This window comes from Pelodiscus sinensis, chromosome 17 (assembly GCF_052426305.1).
Source record: "Pelodiscus sinensis isolate ZL-2025 chromosome 17, ASM5242630v1, whole genome shotgun sequence".
Taxonomy (NCBI): Eukaryota; Metazoa; Chordata; order Testudines; family Trionychidae; genus Pelodiscus; species Pelodiscus sinensis.
In genome coordinates, this window is record NC_143068.1 from 32509393 (window position 1) to 32530331 (window position 20939).

General features: G+C 46.4%; 1 protein-coding gene across 13 annotated transcripts in view; it reads right to left on the bottom strand.

Moving 5' to 3' along the window:
* The window catches only part of RTEL1 (regulator of telomere elongation helicase 1), a 118853-nt gene that overhangs the window by 87044 nt on the left and 10870 nt on the right, over positions 1–20939 (bottom strand). For all 13 annotated transcript variants that reach the window (XR_012896473.2, XR_012896475.2, XR_012896472.2 and 10 more), the window contains 9 exons: positions 20295–20355; positions 18443–18518; positions 17320–17404; positions 14612–14677; positions 8895–9048; positions 8403–8441; positions 3122–3200; positions 1011–1108; positions 137–192 (listed from right to left, as the gene is read on the bottom strand). Coding sequence is in view for 8 of the 13 variants with exons in the window: in XM_075900945.2 (XP_075757060.1) it covers positions 137–192; positions 1011–1108; positions 3122–3200; positions 8403–8441; positions 8895–9048; positions 14612–14677; positions 17320–17404; positions 18443–18518; positions 20295–20355 (714 nt within the window). In the remaining 5 variants the exon portion in view is untranslated. The remainder of the gene's footprint in view (positions 1–136; positions 193–1010; positions 1109–3121; positions 3201–8402; positions 8442–8894; positions 9049–14611; positions 14678–17319; positions 17405–18442; positions 18519–20294; positions 20356–20939) is intronic.

A 20939-nucleotide genomic window follows, 5' to 3' on the forward strand; every position in this document is an offset into this window, starting at 1 on the left:
CATACCAACTCCCACCAATGCTTAAGAGTTAAACAAACACACTTCAAAGAGAAAAAAGAATCCTTTGATGTCTTTCCACATTCTCCACCACCTTTTCAATCTTTCAGAATTATAATGAGGAAGCAGAATTATTTACCTGAATAATGTCTGAAAGTTTATGTAATCCCGCTGTGTTGGTAAAGATCCCAGTACCTAGAGATGACAGTATATTAACATTTTATATAAACTAATGCACATATGTCTATATACCCATAAGTGAGAGTGCACAAACACACAGATAAAGGTGCACTGCACACATCCACATCTCACTCACTACCTCCAAGATTATAAATAAAGTGGCTTAAAAACATTATTGATCACAAAGAGTAAATTACACCAGCACACTGCAGCATAATTTGGTGTGCAAGGAGAGCATGACTTGATTTCATAGCATTTGTCCCATCTCCACCCTGCACTGAGAAGCTGTAATGTAAATTAGCTTTCATACTGCTCACGTACATTTATAGTCAATGATCAAATCTCAGTGAAGGTTCTCTAAATTCAGAGCCTGGAGTTTTGGAAATAATGGATACTAGCTATTAATAAGGTATTTCAAAAGTGAACTTTATGCCATTTCCCTTCTGTAGTAAGGCTTCCGATCACCTCCCACTGGGTAGTATTAAGAAGATAGCATATATAGTTTTGAAAAACTACTTTACTGATACCAGTGAAGCACTTAGAAAGATCCTGCAGACTAATAAATGCAAGCAGGAATTAGAGAATGAAGTATACCAGAGGTGAGTGGGTAGACACTCTTTACTGCCTTTTCACAAGCTTTTAGTACAATTAATAGTGGTCCCATGTACAGCAAATAGAGAGAGAACGTGATGTGAATGGCACCCAATCTGTCTTTTTATTTGTGCCCCCTATATATGGAAGTATCCATTTGTTGGCATTTCTGAGAAAGCACTGTCATCTATCATTTTAAAAACTATGCAACTTAGTAGCCATCGTGACAGGCTTATACTTACGGCCTGACAGAAATTGTTCAATCTGTTCCAGCGACTCCAGGAGGGAGGTTTTGGTTTGGAATGTGATCTGGGCCTCTGCAAACAGATCAAAGATGTAGCTGCAATTCAAGAAGAAAAACACAATTAGACAAACCTTCCAAATAACCCTGTATTATTTATTTCATAACAGTAATACCTGGCCCTTGTCGTTCTCTGTATTCCCTTCTCTATGAGGAATAAAGGTAAATAACAATAGCAAATATGTTGTTACAAGATTAACGGAGATAATGTTGGGATATTTTTGTCTGAAAGCCCAATGACCTTCATCACCACATCATTTACAATTACTTTTCATGCACACCTTATTACAACACACAATTCCGTTTGGTTTACAAACAGTTCGGTAAAGCATGAAGTACCTCAACCAGACCATAGTTAGACTGGTTCTTTAAGCCAGCATTTGACAGTGTGAGGGGGGTGGACTCACCCTGCACTGGACAGGGAAAGGTTAACTCCTCACTGTGTGTAGAGGAAGCCATGCCCACACATCCTACTGGGCATGTTCCAGGTACAGCACGGAGCAGCTCACTTCAGTCTGAGCTGACTCCCAGAGTGGAAGGACACTCCTTACTGTTCCTGTCCAGGAACCACTGCAACCCAGACCATGAAAGCCAGAGGTGCCAAGACCCAGAAAGACACCCAGCCAGCTGTGGACATCCCAGGAATATCTGAGCTACAGGAAGTTGCATTGGCCAAGGAACTGGAGACTCCAAATATGTGCAAACGTCAATAGAGATAACAGTAGGAAGTAGCCTGAGATGGGACTAGCCATTGTCCTGAGGCTGGTCAGTGTGTTGTGAATGCAGCTGACCCAGTGGCAGACACACTCACTACTGCAAAGATTCTGAGCTGGGACCCAGAGGAGGAGGGAAGGCCTGGATCCCCTACTTGGCTGCAAAACACAAAAATCCTGGCGGTGGCTCACAGCCCCATGTAGCCGCTCGTGACTAGGCCATATAGACTCACCCAGAGGATGACTCTACTGACTGACCACAAAGCCTTGCTGCTGGCAAATCTCAAGCATCACTAATGACTCTGGCCCCTAGGTCTTACTGCCCTGCAGACTCACGGTATCTCCATTGACTTTGGCTATCAGACCTTACTGCCTTGTAAACCATGAGTATTTCTATGGACTCTGGCCGCTGAGTCTTGCTGTCCTATAGAGAAAGGATCCCCCCCACCCAAAATAGGTCACATGACCATACTACCCATAGATCAGGGCAATTACGTAGCCCTACATAATTTGGCCATTGAGCCTTAACACCCTCCAGAACAGGGCAACTTTAGGGACTTCAACCCTTAGGTCTCACAGCCTCAAGAGAGAAGGCAGCTTGAAAGACAGGGTGAACTTGTTCCCACATTGGATGGGGTCACCCCACCCTATCAGAAAGAAACAAGTGAAGACCATTGTCCAGTTTAACAGAACCTATTATTCACTAACGCACTCCATACCAAACCTTCTGAACTTTAACTTGCTGTTTTTATCGGCGCTGTGGTCTCCAGGTTATAACATGGTTTGCTTTGCCATTACTAAATAGTGAGAGGCTAAATGGAAAAATCCCAATCACAGTAGGATAATACTGTATGCAAAGCATCATATAATAAACAAACTACTCACTATTCCTAAAGGCATGGGGTCAAATGTTTTAGGGTCACATTAATAGATTTCATAATTACTATGATCTGATATTGAAATGCTCATCAGAGTTTAAAAACATATCAAATTACTGAAATACAATTCAAGTAAGAAAGTACAATAGGGAGGAATATTTTATAGGGACCCACTGAATATACTTTGTGTGTACATCAACAGTTAGGCAATAAAGCTGGTTCCCAGAGCTAGGGTAAAATTACTAATGTTAACAGCTAGTATACCTTTTAAGCACTTATTGCTACTTGCTGTCTTGGAGGCTTCCAATCTCAGAGCACTGCATTATCTTCCTTTGGCACTCTGGAGGAGAAACTCACATTGGAGACTATCTATTAGGCCAGAAGTCTCTCCTCCTAACATACAGACACGCTCATGAGGAGGGTAATACAATCTCACAGCAGAATGGCCAATTTGCACCTACCTCCCTTCTTTAGTGACTCCATTCCCATTAGCGGGCAGCTGCACAGCATCAATAGCATTTTCCAGTTGAAGAAGAATCCCTTTAAAGCAATCGAAGGAGAAAAACAATTCAATTCACAGTAAATAAAAATTCCAGAACTCATCTAAATTGCTATTTTGAATGGCCTTTGTTACAAAGATCGTCACCTAATTACTCCCCCTAAACCTAGCTTTTATCGTCTTTGTATAACCAAGCTGAGGTTAAAATTTATATTTCAGCAGTTTTTAAAGTATTTCAAATGTTTAATTTTTAAAAACTCTAAACACATATACTGACTGTATATTCATAGAGCACCTACCATCCAAAAGCACTTAGTAAGCATTAATTAATTAAGCCACAACATTCCTGTGACACATAATCTATGCAGGAGAGTAGAATATATGTATGTCTGCCTATTTCATTGCATTTACAAGATTCTCACATCTAGGAAATTGGGTAGTATGTGAGATCGTAATAAATACACAATCTTTCACTCAGTGACACCTTTGCAAATTTCTCTCCCTAAGGACTTCTAATTCAGTGGTAGATCGCTATTCTTGTATAGAAGCTCCAGGGGATAGCCTAGTTAGCCTGTACAGGATAAACTTAAAAAACATCAAATGGTCTGGTAGCACTTTATAGTGATATTATGAGCTTTCGTGGCCACAGCCCACTTCTTCAGATGACTGGAGTTTTTTTAAAAGCTGTGCCCATGAAAGCTCATGATACCATCTACATCAGTGATCTCCAACCTTTTTACACCCATGATCACTTTTTAAATGACAGAACAAGCCAAGATCTAGCCCCCCCCCAGCCCGTTCCTTGAAGCCCCGCCCTTCCTCTCTAGTCTTCTCCTCTCCATCACTTGCTATCCCCAACCCTTATACTGCTGCTTTTTTTCCCAATGCTTCTGTAGGAAGAGGTTTTTCCAATATTTGGCCTGTCTAGACTGGACTAAAGGTCAGAAAAGCCCCTTCTTTTGGAAGCCCCCTTATTCCTCATGGAAAGAGGAATACAGGCAGTCCCCGAGTTACGCAGATCCGACTTATGTTGGATCCGTACTTACAAACGGGGCTTTTCTCGCCCCCGAGGATGCGGGCGGTGGGACCGCCCAGATGCGCCGCAGTCCTGCTACCCGCATCCTCCGGGGCGAGAAAATCTGCTCCACATCTCCCTGGTCTGCTGGGGGACCCGGGGACCTCCCCCCCAGCAGACCATGGAGACGCGGAGCAAAGCCCCCCCCCAGCAGACCAGGCTTTTCTCGAGGATGCCTGTGATAGAGCAGCTGGGGCGCTGCCGGTTGGTCCCGCAGCGCCGCTCCTCGGCGCTACTGGACCAACCCGGCAGCACCCCAGCTGCTCTGCCCCAGGCATCCTGATTCAGCCGCTGCTGGTCAGTTTCAGCAGCGGCTGAATCAGGATGCCTGGGGCAGAGCAGCTGGGGTGCTGCTGGGTTGGTCCAGTAGTGCCTAGGAGCGGCGCTACTGGACCAACCCAGCAGCACCCCAGCTGCTCTGCCCCAGGCGTCCCCAAGTCAGCCGCTGCTGAAACTGACCAGCGGCTGACTACAGGAAGCCCGAGGCAGAGTTGCTCTGCCCCGGGCTTCCTGGAATCAGCTGCTGATCAGTTTCAGCAGCAGCTGACTTGGGGACACATGGGGTAGAGCAGCTGAGGTGCTGCCGGGTTGATCCCCGCAGCGCCGATGCGCGGCGCTGCGGGGACCTACCCGGTAGCGCCCCAGCTGCTCTGTCCCAGGCGTCCAGATTCAGCTGCTGTTGAAACTGATCAGCGACTGATTCCAGGAAGCCCGGGGCAGAGAAACTCTGCCTCGGGCTTCCTGTAGTCAGCCGCTGGTCAGTTTCAGCAGCGACTGAATCTGGAGCCAGTTCCGACTTAAGTACAAATTCGACTTAAGTACAAACCTACAGTTCCTATCTTGTACATAATCCGGGGACTGCCTGTATAGGGGTTACCGAAAGAGCACGTTTGCTCTTCCACTAAAAAAAGCGGAAGAACAAATGCTGGATGCAGAAGAGTTTTTCTGGAATATCTCTGGAATCCTGTAAAACTCCTGCAATTTAGCCGTACCCTCCTACTCTAAGGCAGGATGTGTAGGCTGTAGGGTGGGAATGAGGGATTTGGGTGTGGGAAGGGGTGAGAGGTGCAAGCTCTGGGAGGAAATCTGGATGCAGGAGGCGGAGAAGGGGACGCTGGGTCAGGGAGGGGGCTTCAGGTTGGGCACTGTTGGGGTCAGATGTAGGGTTAGGGTACTAAGCAAGCCACAGGCTTGTGGATGTGAAGGTGCAAGAATTTGGGTTAGGGTATGTGATGGGCTCAGGGCAGGGGGTTCCAGTGTATGACAGGTTCAGATCGAGGGTCTGGGGGGAAAAGGGAGTACAGGAGTGTTATGATGCTGTGGGCAGATGGGGGTTTGGCCCTAATTTGGGGTTTGTTGGCCAGTTTTCATTTTTAAATAAAATACTATGTCAAACAAAAAGTTTCTGCATTGTCTTTATTTATGAGAAGGGCAGGGAACCTGTTTTGAGTCAAGGGTCACCGACCCACAGAAAAGTCAGTTGGGGCCACACAAGTGAGATGCAAAATAAAAATTCCTCCAAAACCCCCAAAAGCCTCACTAATGTAGCCCCAACTGTGCTGGTGAGGGCGGGGAACATGGTATTGGGGAAGGGTGCCACGGGGTACTGGGACAGGGTGCTGGGTAGGGTGCCAATGGGTGCTGGGGCAGGGTGCTTGTGGGTGCTGGGGCAGGGTGCTTGTGGGTGCCAGGGCAGGGGACAGGGTGCTGGGTAGGGTGCCAATGGGTGCTGGGGCAAGGGACAGGCGGCTGGGGCAAGGGACAGGGGGCCAGTGGGTTCCGGGGCAAGGGCCTGGGGCCGAGGACAGGGTATCAGTGGAGGCAAGGGACAGGGTGCTGGCGAGGGCAGGGGCCAGGATGCCAGTGGGAGCAGAGTTCCAGTGGGAACAGGGGGCAGGGTGTTGGCTGGGGCAGGGAATCCTCAGCACTCACCTCCCCACCCAGAGGAGGGAAGCTCCGGCAAGAGCCTCCTCCCGGGACTCCTCCCCCACCCCTACAAAGGAGGAAAGCCCCGGCGTGCATTTCCCCTCCGGGACTCCTCCCCCCTCCCCGGTGCGTGCTTTCCCCCGGGACTCCTACCTCCTCCCCCGGTGCACACCTCCCTTCCCCTCTCCCCCTCCTCCAGGAGGGAAGCCCTAGTGTGCGCTTCCCCCCGGAACTCCTCTCCTATCCCACACAGAGGAGGGGAGCCCCGGCGCGCGCTTCCCCCAGGGACTCCTATATCCTCCCCGGCGCGCGCTTCCCCCTGGGACTCCTCCCCCCTCCCCGGTGCATGCTTCCCCTCCGGACTCCTCCCCCCTCTCCGGCGCACGCTTCCCCTCCGGACTCCTCCCCCCTCTCCGGCGCACGCTTCCCCTCCGGACTCCAATCTCCTCCCCCACAGAGGAGGGGAGCTCCGGTGCGCAGTTTCCCACCTCAGGATGGAAGCCCTAATGCGCGCTTCCCCCCCAGGACTCCTCCCCCGCAGAGGAGGGGAGCCCCAGCACACACTTTCCCCCGGGACCCGCCCCCCTCCTCGGCGCGCTCTTGCCCTCGGGACTCCTACCTCTTCCCTCGCATAAGAACGGAGCCCTGGTGCACGCCTCCCTCCATCCCCTGGAAGCCCCAGCACGCACCTTCCTCCGGGACTCCTACGTCCTCCCGCAGCGCCACAGACTTGGAGGAGGGGAGCAGGCAGCGCACTTCTGGAAACTTCCCATGGGAAGCCGGAACTACCTTCATTTTTGGAGGTAGATAGTGGGGCTTCTTGGGGCTGGGGGAAATTGGGGGGGCCCGAATACCTCCCGATCGACTGATTGAGCCCTCCCAATCGACCAGTCAATCACAATCGATGAGTTGGTGACCACAGATCTACATGTTTTGTTAGTCTATAAAGTGCTACCATACCATACGTTGTTTTTTAAGTTTATTCTTGTATAGCTGAGCCTAGCAGATGAAGATTATGCAACCATGGTGAGTTAACAGGTAAGAGAAAGAAGGCATAATATAGTATTTTATAACACTAAATCTCAAAGCACTTTGCACAGCAAGTCAGCATCCACGTTTTAGAAATGGGGAAACTGAGGCACATGGAGATTAAAATCACTTGCTGATGGTCAGCCTGCAGGCCAGTGGCACAGCCAAGAACCGAATTTATGTCTCTGAGTCTCATTCCAGTGCTCTATGTATTGGCTCATACTGCCTGCTCTTTATACTGAGGACATCCAATTATATAGTCCTGTAAACTGAGATTTTACATGCCACTGTATTCTGTGATTCTCTGAACTACTGTTGCTGATCTCCTGCTGGCTTTTTAGAAGGAAGTACTGTGATTGAGAGCCCAATGAACAGGCAAAAACAGCAATGTAAACCGCTCACTCTAACAGCTGAAATACTGTCTAGACTATGCAGAGTAACTTCTGTGATTAACTTTAATTGTAGGATGGAACTGTGGAAATAAGCATTTGAAAATATTTGTTGGCAACAAAAATATTCAAAATCCATTTAACACAGCATTGCAGCCACTTTGGTAAAGTATGGGACTCTGACGCTTTCTGGTCTGCTGAGTTTGAAAACATTATCAAGACTTCCACTGTAATTACTTCCTAACGCCATAATCCAAGAGTACAGATCTCATACTCACGTCACACCACCCAGGGAACAACGTGAGGAATCAGAAGAAAAAAGAGTGCTTGCAATTTAACCATTTTCCCTCAAATATTCTGTTCTATTCCAGCAAGTATTCTTATATGGTAGGATGCAGAGTATTATTTAAGGTCAAACTCTTTAGTACAAATTGAGCTGTTGGCTGGCAGAACTGCCACTGCAGCAGAGTGGTACAACCAATGCAACACCAAAAGAGAGATGGATTAAAAATGTATGAAGTCCTTGCAATGGTGAAAATGACTAGGAGGCATTCTCCTGCCAGCTATACAAACCTCTCAGCGATGCTGAAAAAGGCTGAATGCTCAAAGGACCAGAATACTTGACAAAATTTCTCTCTAAAATAAATAAAATACCTTCCCATTGCCTATGAAGCTTTCAACTATGTACCTAACAGATGTCAAAGGGATTCATGGAAAGGGTGCATGAGGTTGATTTACCGTCATTTCCAACACCACCTTTTTTTTTGGCTATTGTATCAATAGGAATTTTGTTGAAAATTTACCACACCACAAATGGTACTTACTCTTTATCTTTGCTATATCTTCAAGCTCCATGCTGAGTCCTGTTTGAAAAGGAAAAACAATTCACTCCTAACTGCACGGAGTTCAGATGAACTGTTCAGCATTTGATCCAACTGTTTAACTTAATTCTAACTTCCTCACATTAGTTTTTCAACTTGAATTTTTAATAGTGAGGCTATTTTTGCCAACTGCCTTTACAGATAGTACAATTTTTGAAGGCTAGACTCCAGTGTTCATACAACTACGCTTCTTGTATTCTTACTTTTCTCCTCCCTGGTTCCTTATCTCACGTTAAAAGGTTTGATTAAGCCTTGATATGCTTAGTTACTATATGTTAGATGAATAGCAACAATGTTGGCCAGGTAGCCAGCTTCTTCTATCTACCATCCAGATATGACCTTTCAGGGACTAAGGGAAACAATGAGTTTCCATATTTGTTAATATTGCCACCCCACACATTTCAGCAAGCCATTAGCCCCTAGCTATCAACAAACCTGAGTTGGCAAATTCCATATTGAATTCAGCATGGATTTCATTTTGTTGAACTACTTTGGCTTGTTCTTCCAGTACCACATTTATAGCATCCAAAGCTGAAGCCAAGTCGTATGGGGTCAAGTCAAAAGAAGATGACTCTTCACACAATTTCTCCTACAATTCCAAGAACATACAGAATGTATTGTTGATTAGATTCTGGTAGTGCCCTGGGTATGTGGGCATTTAAAACCTTGTTGAGCCAGAAGAAACCACTGTGATCAACTAGTCCGACTTCATATACAACACAGGCCCTCGGACTTGCCTGAATTAATTCCTATTTGAACTAGAGTATATCTTTTAGAAACACATCCAGTCTAGATTTAAGTTTTCAATGACAAAGAATCCATCCCAACCCCAGTACGTTGTTTCAATGGTTCATTATCCTCACTGTTAAAAACTGCTCCTTATTTCTAGTCTGTGGCCATGTCTACACTTACTGGTAGATGAGCAATGCTGCAGTCGAGTGTCGATTCAGCAAGTCTGCTGACGACTCACTCCATTGACGGCAAAGCACTTTCCTATACACTCTAGTACTCCAGCTATCTCAGAAGAGTGAGTTATGTCATCGAAAGATGCCTACTGTTGACGCAGTGTGGTACAGGCACCACAGTAAGTTGACCTAAGCTACATCCACTTCAGTTACATTATTTATGTAACAGAAGTAACGTAACTTATGTCAATTTACCACCGTAGTGTAGACAAGGCCTATATTTGTCTAGCTTCGTACACTGGATCTTATTATACCTTTATCTGCTAAACTGAAGAACCCTTTATTACAAAATTTCCATTTCCCATTTTGAACTTATACGTAACCTTATTCTTCTCTTTAAGGCTGTGTCCAGACTCAAGGGTTTTTTCGAAAAAAGTAGCCTTTTTTCGAAAAAACTTCACCTGCGTCTCGACTACAGCCGCGTTCTTTCGAAATTAAATTGAAAGAACGCGGCTTTTCTTTCGACGGCGGAAAACCTCATTTCATGAGGAAGAACGCCTTTTTTCGAAAGTGCTCTTGAATGCAAACAGGGCTTTTTCGAAAGTACTGCTTGCAGTCTAGACGCTCTTTTTCGAAAGAGGCTTGCAGTCTAGACGTAGCCTAATATCCAAATAGATTAAACTCCCTGAGTCTAAATACAGCATATTTTCCAAACTTTAATCAATCATGTGGCTTTTCTTTGAACTCTCTCCAGTTTTTCAACACCCTTCCACTTTTCAGTCACTGCTTCCCAGGATAGACTCCCCAGTGGCAAAACTGTGGCCAGCAGCGGCGGAATCTACATCAGAACGGTTACCAGTTAAGCAGTGACATTTAACTGGTTAACCGTTTTAACATCCCTATTTTGTGGCTACACTTGAGTGTTTTGTGGGTTGGCCTGAGCAACCAACCGCAAGTATGCCTTCTACTGCTCTTTGTTTCATTTGATCTGCTGCATCTTCATAGATGATATCCTTGGATTATAGGATTAGAATATGATTATTATTAGATTGTTCTACTTATGTGGCATTCCTCCTGGTCTGATTCTGTCTGATGATCATGGCCAGCCCCTCCTCTCCTGCCACCAGCCATATAGAATGCACCTGAACCACAATATTCTTGCCAGCAAGTTAAGGGAATATGGATTGGATACATGGACTGTAAGATGGATAGAAAGCTGGCTAGACTGTTGGGTCCAGTGGGTAGTGATCAATGGCTCGATGTCAGGTTGGCGGTCGGTTTCTAGTACCCCAAGGATCTGTTCTTGGACCGGTTTTGTTCAACATCTTTATTAATGACCTGGATGAGGGAATGGATTGCACCCTCAGCACATTTGCAGATGACACTAAGCTAGGGGGAGAGATAGATGAGCTGGAGAGCAGGGACAGGGTTCAGAGTGACCAGGACAGATTAGAGGATTGGGCTAAAAGAAATCTGATGAGGTTCAACAAGGCCAAGTGTAGAGTCTCGCACTTGGGACAGAAGAATCCCAAGCATTGTTACAGACTGGGGACTGAATGGCTAAGTAGCAGTTCTGCAGAAAACTGGGGATTCCAGTGGATGAGAAGCTGGATATGAGTCAACAGTGTGCCCCTGTAGCCAAGAAGGCTAATGGCATATTAGGATGCATTAGGAGGAGCATTGCCAGCAGATCCAGAGAAGTGATTATTCCCCTTTATTCGGCTCTGGTGAGGCCACATCTGTTGTAGCGTGTCCAGTTCGGGGCCCCCCACTATAGAAAGGATGTGGACACATTGGAGAGGGTCCAGCGGAGGGCGACCAAAATGATTAGGGGGCTGGAGTGAATGACCTATGAGGAGAGACTGAAGGATTTGGATTTGTTTAGTCTGGAGAAGAGAAGAGTGAGGTGGTATTTGATAGCAGCCTTCAACTTCCTGAAGGGAGGTTCCAAAGAGGATGGAGAAAGGCTGTTCACAGTAGTGACAGATGGCAGAACAAGGAGCAATGGGCTCAAGTTAAAGTGGGAGAAATCTAGGTTGGATATTAGGAAAAACTATTTCACTAGGAGGGTAGTGAAGCACGGGAATGGGTTACCTAGGGAGGTGGTGGAATCTCTATCCCTAGAGGTTTTTAAGTCTCGGCTTAACAAAGCCCTGGCTGGGTTGATGTAGTTGGGATTGGTCCTGACATGGGCAGGGGGCTGGACTTGATGACCTCTTGAGGTCTCTTCCAGCTCTATGATTTTATGTACTTCTTGCCTTTGGTGGTTACAAACGGCCAACTCTCCACTCTGGTTCCCAATCTCTTTTGGTAGCCAATTTCTTCCTTTCTTGAATCTGGGGTGGCAATGTTTCCTGGGTTAGGGTGCAGGACGCTTACCTGAAGAAGCTCCCATTTGCTTGGGGGGAGAGGGCGAGGGACCAGTGGCATGGCACATTCTGCGCTCACCTACAGGCACTTATCCCTGCAGCTCCCATGGGCTGCCATTCCTGGCCAACAGGAGCTGGAGGAGCAGAGCCTCCAAGTGAGGACAACACAGGGACAGAACTTCTCAAGCATCTGTGGCCCCCGTCGGGGGCTAGGGGGAAGGAGTGGCAGCGCATGAATCTGTCCCACCACCCCTGCCAGGAATGGCTGGCCCAGAACATAGGGGCTTTAATGGCTGCAGCCCCAGTCCCTGGGCTAAGCGGGCCACTCTAGAGCCTCTTTCTTAATCCAGCGCTGTTGCTGGGGCAAATGGAGGGCACATCTCCTCCAGCCACAGCAGCTCCCTGCTAGGGCTAGAGGAGCTTGCGTCTCCTGCAGTCCTAGCAGTCTCCTGCTATGGTCAGGGAGAGGTGCTTCTCCTCTGGCCCCATCACGGAGCTGCCAGGTTGAGAGGCCTGTTTCCTAGCTGCGGCAGCTCCATGCATGGCAGCCCTGACCCCTGCGTGGGGCTTATTAGGTGGTGTTCAGCCATGCAGCTTAGAGGTAGCCCTGGTTACAGGTATGATCTTTTAATGCAGCACCTTCTGGTATCTACTTGATAGAAAGAGGGTGCTCTGGCAGGAATCCTCTTGTCCCTTTATAAACTTCTTATTGAAAGAAGTCACCAGCTATTTCTTTGTTCTTTAAAAGTAACTAAAAAAAATGCTTGTGAAGTCTCTAATTTTCTGTCATTGCTGAGACTCTTGTGTGCTATCCAGCACTGAAAGATGAGACAGCCCAACATGTCAGAGCAGAACTAACACAATAGACTGCGGGACCTGGGAGGCTCTGTTTGCAATAAAGTACACGAAACTGCATCAGAGTCTGCTTTTCCAGGTTCCAGCTACAAATCTGCAACATAGGGATACTCACTGCTAGCAGAGACTCAATACTTTCATCATGGATCTCACATTCCATAGAAGTCAAACAACTTTGGACCCAGAATCCTTATTTCCAAAATCTTAGTTTTTTAGACGCCTAATGTGCACACGCAGCTACTCCAGCTGTATGTCCAAGTGACTAGTTTAGGTAGATATTTCGTAATGTGCCTAACTAGTTCTCTAAATGCAACAATATCAGAGTGTGCAATCACAGAAATTGTGTGAGTGCCTTGGAAAATAAGAACCAGAATGATCAAGTCTGGTTGGTTAGTTAGTAAGTAAATAATATTTTACATCTCTTCCAACTGCAGCACAAACACCTAAAAAACCAGTACTGGACCAGATTACTATGGCAGGGAGAACTGTTCAATTTTTCATGAATAATCACTTCTTCAATTTCAGTCACCAATTATAAAGAAACAAGCCCAGTGGCTCCAGGGCTGCTTGCCACTTAGCAATTTCCTGATTTTCCAGTCATCTGAACAGCATTCCATAGGAAACTGATTACCTGCACATTTCAGCAGAGCAAGGGCTAAATTCCTGCTGCCAGCTGTCAGCAGATCCAAAGATCTGTCAAGACTGCATCAGGAAAGCCTGACTCAGAAGCGATAAGAAAGGTGTGCAAGAAACCCTTGTATCAGAAAAATGAATCAGTTCTGCTAAGCACAGAATTGCATCAAAGGGGAACTCTGCTGTACTGTAAATGTTAGGTCTTTCAGATAGTGCTAGAAATTGCAAACCTGAGTATAAACTGCTGAGGTCTGTGTGCCTGCTATGGATGTTAGGTAGCAAGTAACTGAAAAGTTGTGTAACTGCGTAAAATGTTAGTAGTTATGCAACTATTTGATAGCCCCCAGGGGTGGGGCTGGCAGCCAGTGTGCTCCTGGCCCCACTCCCCGGGAGGCCCCTGCCACCATGCAGTGCAGGGTGGCAGGTGGGAGCTGGTCCATGAGGGGAACCTGTTTAAAAACCAGCTCCCCACGCATACTGGGTCCCATATGCTGCCCCGTGCTGCTGCCTCTGATACAGACACAGCAGTGCGGGGCAACAGAAGCCCCTGGGTGAAGGAAGCAGCAGTTTGGGAGGGGGCAGGTAGCACTACGGAACCAGTGCTGGGGGAACCGGCATTTAAGCCAGCTCCAACAAAGAAACGGCTCTTGCCCGCCGGACCCCCACTGCCTCAGGGGGCAGGAAGATCCACAGAGCTGGCATGCACGTACAGCCTTTTAAAAGCTGGCTCCCCATGTGTATTGGCTCCCGCTTGCCCCCTTCACTCTGCACGCTGCTGTCTCTTGATATAAGGCAACAGCATGGGGGTAGGCGCTGAATGGGCTGGGCATGGGAAGAGGTTGCCAGGGTGCAGCAGACGGGAGGCACTACATGGGCTGGGTGGGTACAAGGAGGGGCTGGCAGGACACAGCAGGTGGGGGGCACTACAGGGACCAGGCAGAAGAAAAGGTTCTCGGAGAACAGTGGGCGGGCGCTACGGAGATCAGACATGGGGAAGGCCCTCTGCCCCTAGCCTGCCCTTCGCCATGCTGGGCCCCTGCAGCACCCCGACTGCTTTGTTCCCTGCCCATGCCTGGGCCCTACAGCTCCCACTTGCTTCACTCTGCCAGCCTCATCCCGTGCCTGCCCAGTCTCTGCTACACTCCCTGCCCTCTGTGCCACGCCAGCCCCTTCCCATGCCTGGCCAAGGCAAGTGGGAAGTTGCAGCGCTGCGTGCCCGAGTTCATGAACACTGCCTTCAATGGTGGCCGCCACCACATGTGGCTTCCCAGCCAAGGAGTACTGCGTGTAGACCGGGGTGACCAAGTTCAGTGACAGAGGGGGAGGGGTGGAGAGCGTAGCGAGCAGGGGGCACAGCCCCCTAGCAAAGTGACCAAAAAAAATAATTTACCACATTGTGAGCTTCATCAAGTATGACCACAGTTCCTTTCAGATCTAAGTTGTGTGCTCTCCGACTCTAAAAGCAAAAACAAAGGGATATGGGTGAGAGAGCAACACAGCATTCAGACTAGGGTTGTTAAGAAACGAGTAATCAGCTAATCGTGTAGTCGATAGTCTCTTTTACTATCACTGAAGTATCTTTTAAGGAGATACTTATTTCAAGGTGTGCCACAAGTGTCTAAAAACTGTTAGGACATAATTTAGCTTTTATTATAGAATCACAGAAATGTAAAGGACCTTGAAAGGTCGTGTAGTCAGTCCCCTGCACTCATGGCAGGATCAAGCACCATCTAGATCAATGTTTCTCAAAGTGGCCTGCAGACCCATTCTGCAGGCTGTGTCTACACTACAAAGAAAAGGCAGAAAAAGATACACAAATTGCAAGCCGCAATTTGTGTATCTTTTCCTGCTTTTCTTCTGAAAGAGGCTTTTCCTACATTTGGCCCATCTACATAAGGCCAAATGTCAGGAAAAAAACCTCTTAAGGAACGTCCCTTCTTCCTCGTAAAACGAGGTTTACAGCGATGCTGAAAATACACGTCTGCTTTTCTGAATTTTTTTTAAGAAAAGCAGACACATTCCTTGGACGTGGCAGAGCCTTTCCGGGATACCTCTATAGTCTAGACGTACCCTGAGAAAGCTGCTAACTGGCCACTCCTGTTTGTTTATTTACCAGCTCCACAACCATGGAGCTTTGCGTCTCCCATTGGCTGCAGTTCAATGTTTGCAGCCGCGGGAAGCAGTGGCCCAGTCCAAGCCGCTTCCCACAGCTCCCCTCGGCTGCAAACGGCGAAGTGCAATGGGAGCGGTGAGGCTCTGTTGCTGCGGAGCCAGTAAATAATCAAATGGGAGCGGCCAGTTAGCAGCTTTCTCAGAGTGGGTCTAGGGACCACTTTGAGAAACACTGATCTAGATCATTCCTGGCAGATGTTTGTCTAACCTGATCTTAAAAATCTCCAATGAATGAGATGTCACAACTGCCCTAGGAAATTTATTCCAGTACCTAACCACCCCGACAGTGAGAAATTTTTTCTTAATGTCTAACCTAAATCTCTCTTGTTGCAATTTAAGTCCATTGCTTCTTGTCCTAGCCCCAGAGGTTAAGAAAAAAAAATTCTCCCTTCCCTTCTAACAACCTTTTATGTACTTGAAAAGTTATTATATCCCCTCTTAGGATATGTCTATACAGCAAAGTTATTTTGAAATAACAGCCCTTATTTCAAAATAACTTTCCTAGCGTCTACACAGCCAAACCACTATTAGGAAATAAATTTGAAATAGTGGAACGCTTATTTCGAATTTGGTAAACTTTATTCTACAAGGAATAACGCCAAATTCAAAAAAGCTATTTCGAAATAAGTGCTGTGTAGACACTTATTTTGAAATAGGGGGCCTCCAGCCTTCCCAGGGTGCCCTGGTGGCCACTCCAGCCTCAACCAAGAACACTTCTCTCCCTCCCCTCCTTACCAGAGCCTTTAAAAGGGTAGACTCTGGTCACAGTGCCTGTTCCAGCTGCAAGCCTCCTAGCCCAGAGCCAGCAGTCACTGCCTCTGACCCAGTGGCCCCAAAACATGAGCCAGCAAGCCACTGGCAGCCAGCCCTCCACCGCTCCCCAGGAGCAGTCTGCCAGCTCCCAGGAGCCTGCCAGGGCCCGGAGAAGGCAGGCGCCTTCCTGGTCCAGGGTGGAGATCATGGACCTTCATCAGGTTTGCGGGGGATGCTCCCAACATCCATGATATCCGCACTAGATGGAGGAACGTGGCCGTCTATGGCAGGATAGCTGCCAGCCTGGCCACCAAAGGCCACATGCGAACCCAGGAGCAGGTTTGCATGACAATCAAGTTGGTCCAGCGAGACCCCCAACCCTGAGCCCCTTCCTTGGCAGTCATTTCCCATTTTGTATACGTACAACTGATCAGTCCTTCCTAAGTGGAATATTTTGCATTTGTCCCTATTGAATTTAATTCTATTTACTTCAGATCATTTTTCCAGTTTGTCCAGATCATTCTGAATTGTGACCCTATCCTCGAAAGCACTTGCAAGCCCTTCCAGCTTGGTATCATCCACGAACTTTACATGTGTACTCTCTATACCATTATCTAAATCATTGATGAAGATATTGAACAGAGCCAGATACAAAATTGATTCCTGCAAGACCCCATTCATTGTGCCCTTTTAGCAAGACTGAATCATTTGGGAACAGCTTTTCAACCAGTTTTGCACCCGTCTTATAATAGGTCCATCTAGGCTGCATTTCCTTGGTTTGTTTATGAGAAGGACATACAAGACAGTATCAAATTATGACTGTTGAACAACCAGCATAAAGAACAGAAGGGAATTTTGTGCCCTGAATGTCATTCAGTCAGAATTCCGCTGACAGAAGGACATCAGACACCTGTTAAAACCAGAAAATCTACGCTCCTTAACTATAGGAAAGGAGGAAATTCAGAGTGCAAGATATGCATGTGAGCCATCTTTAAGTTTTTTTATTTGAATTTGGTTATGAAGTTTTGCCTTATGTTCTCTATACAATGATATAGTCGTTTTTAAATGTACCACACCAGGATTTTACTTGCTATGCACATTCTTTTTTGCACAGCCACTAAAATCTGATATAAGATCAATAAAAACATCTGAATTTAAAAATTAAAATGTTACCTTTGAGTCTAGTAAATAGTTGTAAGGCATAAAAATAATATCTGCTTGCTGCTTCAGGTTCCGAGATAAGTAATAAGGACAAACTCTGTTTAAAAAAAAAAAAGTATGAACTATAAAATTATATCCACAGAAACACTTAAGTGCACTCTGCCTTCATTTATTATGTTTCAGGCTCTCAAAGATTTCTAATCAGCTTTTTAATGGACTGGAATTGGCATATTAGATCGTAAGGCAGATGTCTAGCTTTACTCATGTGAGCCCATCTCATTTATCATCTTCTTCTGCTTAGTCTATATTTTAGAAATGTGCATCTGTCTATGACTGTATGTCCATCTGTTTGTTCAAGAACTCCTCCTAAACAGTAAGAGCTAGGACCACCAAATTTGCTATTCAGCTTCCTCTTATCAAAACATAAAGCAAGATCAGGGTTTGATTGTGCCAGGATAAATGGATGTGTGTAGAATTAAATTGTTTCTCATAAAATGGAAAGGGAGGGCGCTGGAAGAAGGGAGTTATACTGCAGAATGACCGCAGGGGGGCATAGCAATGGGCCAGATATGGGGCTGGGCCAGCAGGGGGTGGGAGTGGAGAAAGGGACAGCTATCTGCTATATAGGATCAGAGAGTTTGTCTAGTTCTGTGTCTGCCTGTCTTTCCCCCAGACAGATGACGTGCACCCCTCCCTAGATGTGCACTGGGGAGCCCGTGCTGGTAGTCCAGCCCCCCCCCCCCCCACTCACGCACTATCCCACTGTGGAGCTGGAGCGCACAAAATCTATTAGGCTGGGCCTGGCTATGCTCTGGTGTGCAAGGGAAATGTGGAGAATGTCTTTCTCCTTCTCAGACCAGTGCCACCTCAGTGAGGGGTTTTGAGAGGTTTTTTTTTTCTTTTTCTTGCTTCTCATTTGTGAGATTTTCCTGTGGGTCAGCAGCTCCTGTCCCAGATAAAGGTTCCCCACCCCTGCATTAAAGCCACAAAGAATCGATGGATTTCTTGAGAGTTGTTTGCACAAAATTTCACTACTTGACTCTTGTCATTGCTGCTCCTCCGGGGTCAAGTTCATACAATCGCATTTCACAAAAAAGGTCTCCCCAAAATAAGAAGGACAACAAGGAACTTTTACCTGTGCTTGTTTCCGTTTTTAACCAAGTCCTCAATATCTAAGATGGAGTTAGTCAGTTCCTTCTCTGTACTCTTTTCTGTAAAGGAGAGAACGAACAGTAACAGAAATCAAAACAAACAATTACATAAATGTAATCACATGTGGAGACTGTACTTCCTTCCACATCGACAGGATTCTATCCAAGTGTCTTGTCTTTATTCCCTGGATTGAAACTAAGGCCTGAAGTTATTCTGTGTATGATAATCTAGAGCCACCTGTACTGTAGCTCCACCAGCACTGCATGTTCCAGCTGTTATCTAGTCCTCAATGCACAAGCTTCAGACAATTACACATTAGCATTTGAAGATTTCAGTCATTTGCGATGCCCAATCATTTTGTATTTTGTTCCATCCGCTCCACAGGGATTGAAACACCGCGTGGAGCTGGGGCCAGTGGGGAGTTCCCCACTTACCCTGGGTTCCATGCGGGTGCTTCCACTTTGAAATGCACAAGAGCCCCACCAGGGGCTCTTGTACATTTCAAAGTTGGAACGCAGCATAGAGCCTGAGGTCAGCGGAGGACTCAGAGTTAGGGTTGCCAGGTGTCCGGTTTTGAACCGGACAATCCAGTATTTGAACTTTCTGTTGGGGAACCAATTGAGAAAATATAATTGAGAAAACATAAATGTCCAGCATTTTCTAAATAAGATGTAATGTAGATTGTGATGTAATGTCAAGTGTGTCTGGTATTTTTGTTGAAACCATCTGGTAACCCTACTCACAGTTTCAAAGTTGGTACACTGCTGCTGTGCCCCTGCCCCCGTCCCACAGAGCTGGAGGGAACCGGCTTTTGTGACAGAGGCAGCAAGGAGGGGAGTGACTAGTCAATTAGTGTCTCGACTATCCGATAAGCTTTTGCTGACTGGATAGTCAACTAGTCGATTAGTCACTTACATCCCTAGTTTGTGAGCCAATACACATCTTGGAGCCATAATTTTAGTCCTAACCTAATTTCTGGTTTGCTCAGTTCCTATAACCCACAATTCAACACCCTGAATGCCTTATAATCCACACAGGCAGGAGAAATGGGTATCCTTTTCTTAATTTAGTCCTGTGCTGAAGAACTGTGTACATGTGCGCGTAGTGAAAATCCAGGGGACACAATTTACTGCTCTAAACTTCGTCTTATAATATACAGAACCACAGTTTGAACTCCAACACAATCAACTCAGCCCATCATCCTTTCTAGGTTACAATAAGTACAATAGAGTTTATAGAATATGGAGTCTGCAAGGACGTTTAAAATCATCTGCACTTGAAGACAAGGGGTCTGTCGTACCACACCAGCAGCATCCTTAGCTACTTCCTCTCTGTTCCCTCACACTGTGCATCATGCAGCATGCTGGTTGTCTGCTGTGTTGCAGTTCAGCAGTGCTGACAACTATTTAGTGACTAACATGCAATTAATTTGTGGCCTGATCCAAATCCCCAAACCCACATTCTCCTTTAGCTCAAGTGCTAGCAGCCATGGCAAAGGGGACAAGAGCCTAACAGGAACATTGAACAAAACACTCTCTCACTCCTAGACAGGCCTCACCAGGTCAGGAGGGAAGCATATTGTCAGGATTATATGGATAATTTGCACTGTTACTGCCCTTGCTCTGTTTTGTGGACAAATTAAAAGGCTCTCAGCTTTCAGGGATCTCAATCCTGTGCTTTTCCTGAGCATTAAATTAGCTTAAAATCCATTAAAAGTAAATGGACATGCATATTCAGGTGCAGATGGGTTCTACCATTCCTTCTCAACGTCCCCATCCACCTGTCAGGCTCATCTCTGCCTAAAATCAGGACACTGCCTCTATAGACAAACTTACCCTCCACATTGTTATAGAAATGGCAAGTATGAGCCATCACTTTCATTCGGCACATGTGAATCTGCAAGACAAAGCACATTTCAGGGCACAGAGGCACAGCTGACCCAAGGCTGTAAAGGGAGAGACAGAGTAAATGAAGGTATTCAGTGATACCAGTTCAGCATAAAGAGATGGGAAGGGTTTCTCTGAAACCCCAATTATTATTTTTTTTAAACATATTCATGGTGCAATGTCTACTACCCAAACAAAGCACAATGCATGATCGGGCCATCATCCACAGCCTATGAAACATCTGGCTTTACTGGACTCCTTCATAATGAGACTGCTTTTGGTCCCAAATTGCTCCATCTCCAAAGACTTTTCTTGAGCATCTACTGATAAGCCTCCATCTTTCCACAAAGATCCCCATGCAGCTCCCCTGAAGAAAAGACCACACTGACTTCTGAGATCTTTCTAATAGAATCCCTTTGTTCAGCTAGGAGAGGCTGCAGAAATGCTGTATGCCCTTTGAGAACCAAGCTAGAAGCAATGATATCAGATCATCAAAGAGAATCAAATAGGGGTATACCAACAAGTTGTCCTGCAAAGAAAAAGAGAACCCACTTCTCTGAGCATCACCAGTGTGTTGGATTTCTATGGCACCTT